The sequence below is a fragment of the Cinclus cinclus genome, chromosome 3 (assembly GCF_963662255.1).
Source record: "Cinclus cinclus chromosome 3, bCinCin1.1, whole genome shotgun sequence".
Lineage (NCBI taxonomy): Eukaryota > Metazoa > Chordata > Aves > Passeriformes > Cinclidae > Cinclus > Cinclus cinclus.
The window spans coordinates 111,298,146-111,307,198 of record NC_085048.1 but is presented as its reverse complement, the minus strand read 5'-3'; the positions used below and the strand labels follow the sequence as shown (position 1 = coordinate 111,307,198).

Genomic DNA, 9,053 nt, shown 5'->3' with positions numbered 1-9,053 from the left:
CTAATTTCCAGAAAAATGCATAATTTTTTTCTACAAATTGTGACATGAGAAACACTGCATGGAGATAAAAGGCATGTGAAGGATGGAGACGAATGCTTCTGTTTCCTGCACTGCACTTCCAGGATCCCAAGGTCCCACTGCAGCTCCTCCCACTCAAGAATTCACAATGGAGGAATCCTCACTGCACCACTACAGCACACTCCCAGTGACTGCACTCCAGGAGAGTCCACTGAGCCCATCAAGGAGTGAAACAAATTTAAAGAAATTCTGAAAGGAATGGTGTTTAATAAACCTTTCAAAAGGTCACCTCCGAGTCTAGATTCCAATAGTCATTTTAAGACAGACATGCCCTGTACCTACCTGCATGTTCAGACTTCTTCTCTCTGATGCTGCTGCTTGATCGTGGCCTTGAGAAAATGGAAAACACAAGAACATATGAGGAGGGAGAAAGAGAAGGGAAGGAACAGATGTAGCAATCCTTCCTTGCTTGGTCCCTCTGATGAAGAAGAAAATGCAACACATCAAGCCAACAAGATGCAAAGCTCATTAATTGTCCTTAAGCATTCAGTTGCTGCAGCCAGGCAGAGCTGGCCAAGCTCCAGCTGAAACTCAGCAGTCATTCCTCAACTTGCACCATAACTCCCCAATTCTGCTGACTTTCCTTTTGGAGCCAAGGGGCTCCTACAGCCTCCCTCAAGCAGCAGGAGCTGCTAAGCTGAGACACGAGTCTGCAGGGAGGGCAGCTACTTTGGTTCTGCTGACAAAGCTTGACTTTGCCTGCTTGTGGCTCTCACTAGTACCAGTCTTGTGCTACATGTGGTCCGAACACGGCAGTATCCTGAGAAGGATATTCCACCTCATGGCTGTCTCAAGAAGGAAAAGCCTTTTTCCAACTCAACTGCTAGGCAAGGGTATTCACATTGCACTTTCAATGCACTACCAAAGCTTTCCAGTTGGAATGACATTTTTGTGACTCCTTCATTATTGCTGTCCTTCAGATAAGCTACATTGACAGCTACATTTTCTCATATATATTCAAGCCAATATCTTCCCATCAGGTACAGTACTATAGCTCTTCTCTACCTCCTTGCCCTCTCTGTTTTAATCCCAGACCGAAATATTAAACATTGATAGGATTTTACATCTATACCCGGAAAATATAGCGGGGTTCTCATTTCACAGCGACATCCCAGGCACAGAGAAATTATGCCTGACATTTACAGAAGCAGCACGTAAAGACGGAGACACCCCTCCAGCATCCAATATTTGGCCAAACAGAGTTTTCCGGTGCTGAAGTTGCCAGTCAAGGATCACAGTATTCAAAGATCTGCAGGATCCAGAGCCATGCAATACAGCTCCCAAATGACACCACAAACATTACAGAGGGAATCAATACCAAGCCCAGCAGAGGACCCATCTTCAGGTGCTTTTAAGCCCTGCCTCCTCTTCCCCACCACCACCACCTCTGCTCTTGGGACACATGGTGTGGGGTTTGACATGGAGCTGGATCATCACAGATGGGCCAAATGGTGAATACACAGAGGTTTGCCTAAATACATGGGAGACAGCTGACTGTGCAAAGGAACCTCACAAGATGGCAAGAGGGAGCTGAACAGCAGAGTGGAGCAGCAGACACCTTGGCTTACCTCATCTCCTGGGACTCTTGGACATCCAGCTGCACAGAGCTGTGCAGAGACCCTGCAGCACTGCCAACACGGGGACTGACTGCCTTGGGTATAGGGGGGATCAAAGGCAGTCCCAATGACCCCTTCTTCATATCCCCACCTCTGGGATACAGCAAGGATGCCTGGAAAGAGTGGTACAGAGTGCTCAGATGAAGCATTCAGCCCTTCCTCACTGATGGCTGAAGACATTTAGCCATGCTTTTAACTGGGACCTGGCAGGAAAAGACCAGTCAAACTGCTGGAGTAGCTTGGCCTAGCATGGGGAATGAAAAGGCAAGTGGCGAGGGCGTGCTCATGCCCTAGACTTGCCAACTCTCTCCTTGGGCTCAGTTCACTGCAAGTGTGGCTATGATCCCAGCTGGAATCCACATGTTTGGTATCAAGATTTTCTGCGGTGCCACGGCCTCCACTGGCCTTTTGGATGGTATGGGAACAGGTTCAGATCACTGTTCTCTCCCTGCCTCTTAGGCACCTCACAGCCAGTGCTGATCTCCAGCCAAGTCCCCACAAAGCCATTCTGCAGGATGTCAAAACCTGCTTTTCTCAAGCCCCTCAATTCTTCTGCTGCTGCCCTTCCCTCTTACAGTTGCCCAGCAGCCTTTCAGCCCAGAAGCTGCTGAGCTCTCGCGATGCTCCGTGCTCTCCAGCTCCCACACCTCCATCATCTCAGGCTCACTGGCATTTAGGAAGTTCAGCAGAGCTCCCTGCCCTGCTGCTCTCTGGAAGGTCTCTGCCTGCCCAAATTTCTCCAGGGCCCCCATGCCATGGCCAGGAAGGGAGGTGGAGGCATTGGAGACAGATGAACGCCCTTCCTCAGTATCCCATCATTTCTGGCACAACTAAAGGGCCAAATCAGGACCTGTTTGCACTGCAGTGGAAGGATTAGATCCTGTCAGGAATACACTGGGCCCTTCCTCAGCAAGGCTGGAATCAAGTACATCAGCCTTTGATTGGACATTCTGTTTGCCAGAGCTGTTGCTCATTTGCCTCCTCCTGCACCCCATGGTAAACCCAAAACAACTGCAGGTGCTGGCCCTGCTGCAAAGGAAATTGTGTGCCTGGGCTTTGAGCTGCTCTCCCCATGGCCACCTCCCATCCCTTCCCTCTGGACAAAGCCATGCCAGAGCACACAGCTGCCCAGAAGCTGACGAAATCTAGAAATAGCATCAGAGACAACTGTGTACAAGGCCATGGCTGTACAACTCAAAAGCTGAGACCACCTGGAACTGACTTTGTAGCACTGCCTGTTCCAGCAAACTCCTTTTTTCCTTAGCAAGCAGACACAGCTGATGGAATACATATCCCTGACACAGCCATGGTTCAAAAATACATGTAGGTTATAAAATCTAACATGCTTGCTTGGCCAGATTGGACAGCATAAGCAGCTTGGCCTGATTCTTGGGCTTTTCTCAGTCATAAGTCAGACAAGGAATTATGACAGAGCCCAGAAACCATTCAAAGACTTCTCCTGCCATTGATGCATGCTGAAGATGTGAAGTTTGCACTACACACCCATTGCAAAGGCAGCGTTTTCTCAGACACTTCCCAGAAGTGCAGTGTCCAGCTGAGCTCTTCCTTGGCCCAGCTGGTTCCATGTGCTCACACCACAGGAAAAGCTCTCTGAGCTCTGCTTACAGTGCAGAAAGTGAAAATCTATCACACAGGACTTAGCTCGGTCTCCTTACCATCTGTTCTTTTCCTTCTGAACTCAGCTCCCTGTTATTTCTAATTTTATCCTCGCAGCCGGTGCCGTTTTTCCCAGTCTCGTGCTCTCCTCTGGACACTGTGCTTGGCTTGGTGGAAGGAGAGTCCTTCTGGATGGGAGGCAATGGCTTGGAGGGAAGGAGCATAGAAGGATTTGCCAGGGAAAACTTCTTGGCAAGAGGGTAGCCAGTCAGGCCTGGAAAGTAGAGATATAAAACTGTAACAGAGGCTGCAATGCAAACCTAAAGCATCTGAAGCTCCATATTTCATAGAACACATTTCCTGGAAACTTTCCTGGAAACTAGCTGCACAGGGAAACATGCACCTGACAGCAGCCACCTGAGGCAGGCCACAGGATCACACCCTGAGCCACTTCCACAGAGCTCCCAGGGGAACTCCCTGGCCTCTGGGCTGCTCTGGGACAGCAGGGAGCCCAGAGCCCTGTGCTTCCCAGCAATGGCTCAGCTGCACATGCAGCCTCCTGCTCCTCTCCCTGCCCCACAGCTCAGCAGCCCTACAGCTCCACGGGGCACTGGCAGCAGCACAGCTCATGGCAGGGGGCACCTGCAGGGCACAACTGCTCCCTGGCAATGTGCACAGGCTCTCCAGGCTGGCACAAGACCCTTCCTCCCACCAGAGAGTGGCCCAGCTCCCACCTTACCTCTGTGGGAGGCTGAGCCAGCCTCACAAGGGATGAACTCATTTAGGTGAAGTCCCATCTTTATCATAAACACGTCTAATGGGTGGGGCATTTGCAGGATTCTTGAACTTTGGAGAAAATTTCTTAGGTTTCATTTCTCAAGGACCTAGCCTGTGAACTATTCCTCTGAACACTATTGAGTTACCATGGCTGAACAGAAAGTTGGATGGCTCCAATGGGAAGAGGGGAAAAAAACTCCTTCTCTAGTGTGGCTTCTGTGAACACCCAATAAAGACCCACACAGCTGTGACTGCTGTTTCTGCAAACTACAAAGAGCTCTCAGCAAGCAGGCAGGACTTGCTGGCGTTTTCATAGCACCTTAATATCATTCTCAGTGTTAGACCCAATTAGCAAGCAGAGGAAGAACAGGAAATTTATCTGTTGTGAGACCTGACATTGGTGGCAAACAAAGGAACAGAACTTGCGTCTCATGACCGTGTCCAGTTTGTGGTCAGCTGTGGCCACAGTCCCTGTCCTGACTGAAAGTTTGAGTGATTTGGCTACTGTGAAAAGAAGAGGACGCTAATGACAAAACATAATGAGTAAGCTAATGAGAAAATGTTGTGATGCCAGGGCTGTCCTGGCAAGATCACCTGTAGCTCACAGCCACCAACTCTGACACAGAGCCAGAACTGACCACCATGGACCAATTTTCCCGGAAATCTGGTGGAATTTGTCTCCATTTGACTCGGGCCTTTCAGCTCCTTTCTATCCTCACCTTTTCCTTCCGTGGTCTTTCCTTTTCCAGTAAAATCCATCTTTGAACCCGTGCTTCTGTCTCGCAGAAGTACCTGGGGTTGAATTTGGGAACTGTCTCGGAGCAGACGGCGATAGGAGCTCGGTCCCCAGCCCTAGAACAAGGTGGGGTGACTCCAATCGCCAGCAGTCGGCACAGACAGGCAGAGCCAGACGTGTCTCCTGCCACTGTGTCCGTGTCAACCACAACCTTCACAGCCCCTTGCGGGGCTGCCCCTTTGTGACGCGCTGGCCCGTGGTTCTCTCGTTTCCATGGCCACAGAGCCCCCACCCCAGCTCCATCCCCTTCCCTTCCCTTCCCTTCCCAAGGGCAGCCAGCCCTGGGCCCGGCCAGGCCAGGTCGGAGGGTTTGGCACTGTCTAGGAAGTAGCCGCTTTCCTAAGCTGCTTTTCAAGGCCTTTATTTCTGTAATTCCCACTCCGTTCTGCCTTGCAGCTTGTTGGTTGCGGATTTTGATTACTTCTCTTCACAACAAATAAAGTGGTGCCTTCCCCTCAGCAGCCCTGGGGATGTTCCTATGTGAAGCCATCTGTCTCACACGGTTTTAGACAATTTAAAACAGAACACTATGGATAAGCCGTCTCCTCTAAAGTGTTCCAACAATCCCGTTTCCAGCAAGAGGAAGTGAACAGTAAGAGATAAAGGTGGAAAAAAGGCCTGCCTCACCGCCCACACGGCCTGGGGGAGAGACAGCTGGGCCCCGATCTGGCAAGGGCCCCAACCTCGGCTGCTGGCAAAAGGAAAAGGAAAACCACCAGCCCACCACTAACACTACATACAGCAAACGCCAAAAAACAACCTTACAACCAAAAAACTCATCTCCGCTTTCTGGCCGGGCCCTACAATCCCAGCCCGGCCCTGGCGCAGCCTTAGAAGGCTCCTTATGGTAAAGAGCTCCGGCCGCCCCACCTAAAAACAATCACAGAACCCTCTCCTGCCCCGGCAAAATATTAACTTTTTCACTGCCCAAAATATGACTTTACAAATACTTTATTCTCTGTCCTGTGGAAAAAAAAACAGAGAACCAAAATGATAATATGTACAAAAACAGCACAAAAAACACCAAAATCAAAGTATGAGAAGAGTCAAGTCTCAGCTGAGGGAAGGAAGACATAGACTGAAATTCTTCCCTTTTTTTTATGCTACAGAAAAGCAACCCTTGTTTCCCTATAACACATAAAAAAATATGGGGTGGATTAAAGATTCTAACTCTAGATGTAAGAAGAAGCGTTGGTGTTAAAATAAACCAATGTTAAAATTGCTGTAAGTGCCCTAGGTTTAAATAGTGAAAAAACCCCTGCTTCTCCCTAGGGAAGAAGAAGAAAAACACCCTCTATTTTTAAAAGTGGAGTAAGCTTTTGTTTCAACTATTATAATCCTTTAAGTGTGCCTCATAAGTTGATATGGTCCTCAGTATTAGTTATGAATTAAAATGTTAGTTGAGAAAAAAAATATTACATAATAACCAGATCTCTATCCTCCCTGATGGCTAAACACTAGAACAGCAAGACCACCTAAAAATGGTTTCTTATGAAAAATCTCTATAGGCTGAAGAATCTCCTCTCTGAAAGAAACAAGTAAATGACTATTTTAGAAATGGTAAACTAACTGAGTTGTTCTTTGTATGCTGTCAATGCAAAAAAAACAAATGTGTGGAAAGAAGAAGAGTAGTCTGAAGTTTTATTCTAATTTTTCTTCTTCTTTTTTCCCCTATAGTTTCTGGTAATAAAGTTTGTCTTTGTACCATTTAAAGCTAAGCCTGTTTTATCTTCCTCCTAATCCTATCTCACAACTAAAAACGTTCAAATTAACAATCCAAAACCACTACACTAAAGCAGTGTCTCCACCCAAACTCAAACTGAACCCAAAACACCCCACTGTGGAGACCCTAAAAGGCATTCCCTAGTTAGGGAGACACGAGAGGCTTCTCTCATAGCAAGCCCTGTTCTGTCATGTCAATGTAGCCCTGTTCTGTTCCCTGGGCCAGCCCCCTGCCCTCTCCCTGTCTCTCAGGCTTTCGGTCACTCCCACCCTGTTTCCCTGTTGGCTCCCATGCCCTAACCCCACCTTTGTGCCACCCCCATGTCCCCTGGTAAGTGCTCCCTGATGCTCCCCCTGCCCAGGACACCCATCTGCTTCAACCTGGACCCTCACCCCGACGTTCCCCTTTGTCTTTGCCTCTGACCCTGGACTATCCACGCAGTGGCTGAAATAAACATCTCCGTGGATCCCATACAAAGGCCCTTGCTGCTCCTTTACCTGCAACCATCTTAACAGCTATCCAGGCTACAACACCTGGGGAGACAAAGGAGACAAGAAGGATGTCCCAGCTCCCAACATTTCCTTTATCCCTACAGTAGCTGTACTCCAATTACTGCATATGAGAGTTTTACTTGATCCCTTTAATGCCAAGGGACCATGAAGGACTTGAACCTTGTTCAAGTCCAGCCTTGCCTGCCTATTTTGGAGTGGAGGGCAAAGACGCAGACAACTTTGGGCGGGGGTAGAGCTGAAATTGCATTTTGCTGCTTCTGATTTCCTCCCTGCTTTTGCAGCAGAGGGACATCTTTGTCCCTGCAAACCACTCCCCTTTCCAAGTGAAATGTGGGCCTGGCTACCAACTCCAGGTTCTTGAAGAGACTGCTGCGGTTGGCAACAGGAATTGTTGCTGAACTTTTTGTGTTACTTAAACCCCCCCCACCAATTCCACCAAGTGGATGAGGAAAGAGGCAAAGAGATTTCGGTGGAAGAAGGGAGGCCAAAAGCTTGAAAAAAGGATGAAAGAAATGCTCCGATGATGATGATGATGTTAGTAACAAGAATGATTTATTTTTGGCAGCAAATGAACACCCGCTGCCGTCCAGCCCTCCCAGACTGGCAGGTCGAGCGGTGCCGTTTCCATGGCATGAGCTGCTGGTAGCCTGGGGACAGAAACCAGAAAGCCACGGTCAGTGGCAGCAGGCTCCTCTCCCCCCTGTCCCACCATAGCCTATACTCAGGCCAGGCTGCTGGCTGTGCTCAGAGCCCAAACCTCCCAGCCCATTCCCTCCTTGTTAGAGGAGAGCAGCGTGGCAGGACACGCTCCACCTCTTCTGCTCAAGCATGGCACAACAACCTCCTCAGCAGCTGCAAGAGCGACATTCTCGTGTGCCTGCTGCCGTTTGCCCTAAGCCCTTCTGCCACCCGAGCTGTGGAACCGGGTACCCACCTCTGGAGACCTGCTGCCAGGAGAGGAGCCGATCCCACACAAGGTCCTCATCCTTTTGCAGGGGACATCCACACCGTGGACCCTCCCCGGGTAGCACCGGCACGGGATGCACTCCAGGGACGGTACTGGTGCTTCTCCATCTGGTCTGGACACAAGCTGCAATCTTTCTGGAAAAAGCAAAGAACAATTGCATGAAAGTCATTTCAAAACAAGACCTGGAAACAAGAAAAAGCACCAAAGGTTGTCACCGTTTCACAGGACTGGGGAAGGTCTGACCGCTCTTTATGATACTAAAATCTCTCCAGTGGTGGGGAAAAACCCTACCTTTCCCACCTGTATGCCCACCCCTTCCTCAAGGGCCTGCAAAGCAGAGCAGCTGGGCCATGGCTAAAGAACCCGTCCCCCTCTGCTGTTCCCCATCCACATGGATGGACGCTTATGTCAGGCCGGATGCCCCCACCCCAGCCTGTGCCATGCTGGCAGGAAGAAGCTGTCAGCGAGGCCAGGAGCCGGCTCCCCTTCCACAACATCCATCCCCTGCCCCACCAAAAAGCAGCTGAGCAGTTGGCAGAAAGATTAATATTGTCCACTGCCACCCCACGGGGAACCACCGGCACGTGGCCAGGCTGAGCCCTGCCATGCCTGGAGGCACGAGCATCCCCCCACCCCTGCGCTGCCTGGGGACTCATCTTGATTTCGTTGGGGTGCAGAGCGTGTCCTCTAGGAAGGGGCTGCAACCAAAGCCCATCAGCTTTGCCCTGCCAGTGGCCAGCTCGAGAACGGCGTTCTCCAGCTCTGCGCTGATCTCCAGAAGAACACGCCAGATGTGCCTTGGCTCGCGGGGACATCACGAGGCCATTGAGCTGCAGGGGGATGTTTCCCCTTTTCCACTCTGTGGCAACTTCACTGCACTGTGCCACAATTTCTCCAATAGGATGGGGAGCCCTGAGCCGCTCCCTCCACAAATCGCCGGGGACCTGAGGAAGCACCTCCTTGGCTG

The 9,053-nt window shown here is 50.1% G+C and overlaps 1 protein-coding gene across 1 annotated transcript in view; it reads right to left on the bottom strand.

Annotated features, from left to right (window-relative positions):
- The window catches only part of LOC134042032 (serine/threonine-protein kinase pim-1-like), a gene marked incomplete at its 3' end in the record, with an annotated part of 12,783 nt that extends 7,119 nt beyond the window's left edge, over positions 1–5,664 (bottom strand). Inside the window, exons 1-2 of the mRNA XM_062489105.1 lie at positions 5,625–5,664; positions 4,515–4,592 (exon numbers count right to left, since the gene is read on the bottom strand). Of these exons, the coding sequence (XP_062345089.1) occupies positions 4,515–4,592; positions 5,625–5,664 (118 nt within the window). The remainder of the gene's footprint in view (positions 1–4,514; positions 4,593–5,624) is intronic.
- Positions 5,665–9,053: the final 3,389 nt, after the last annotated feature.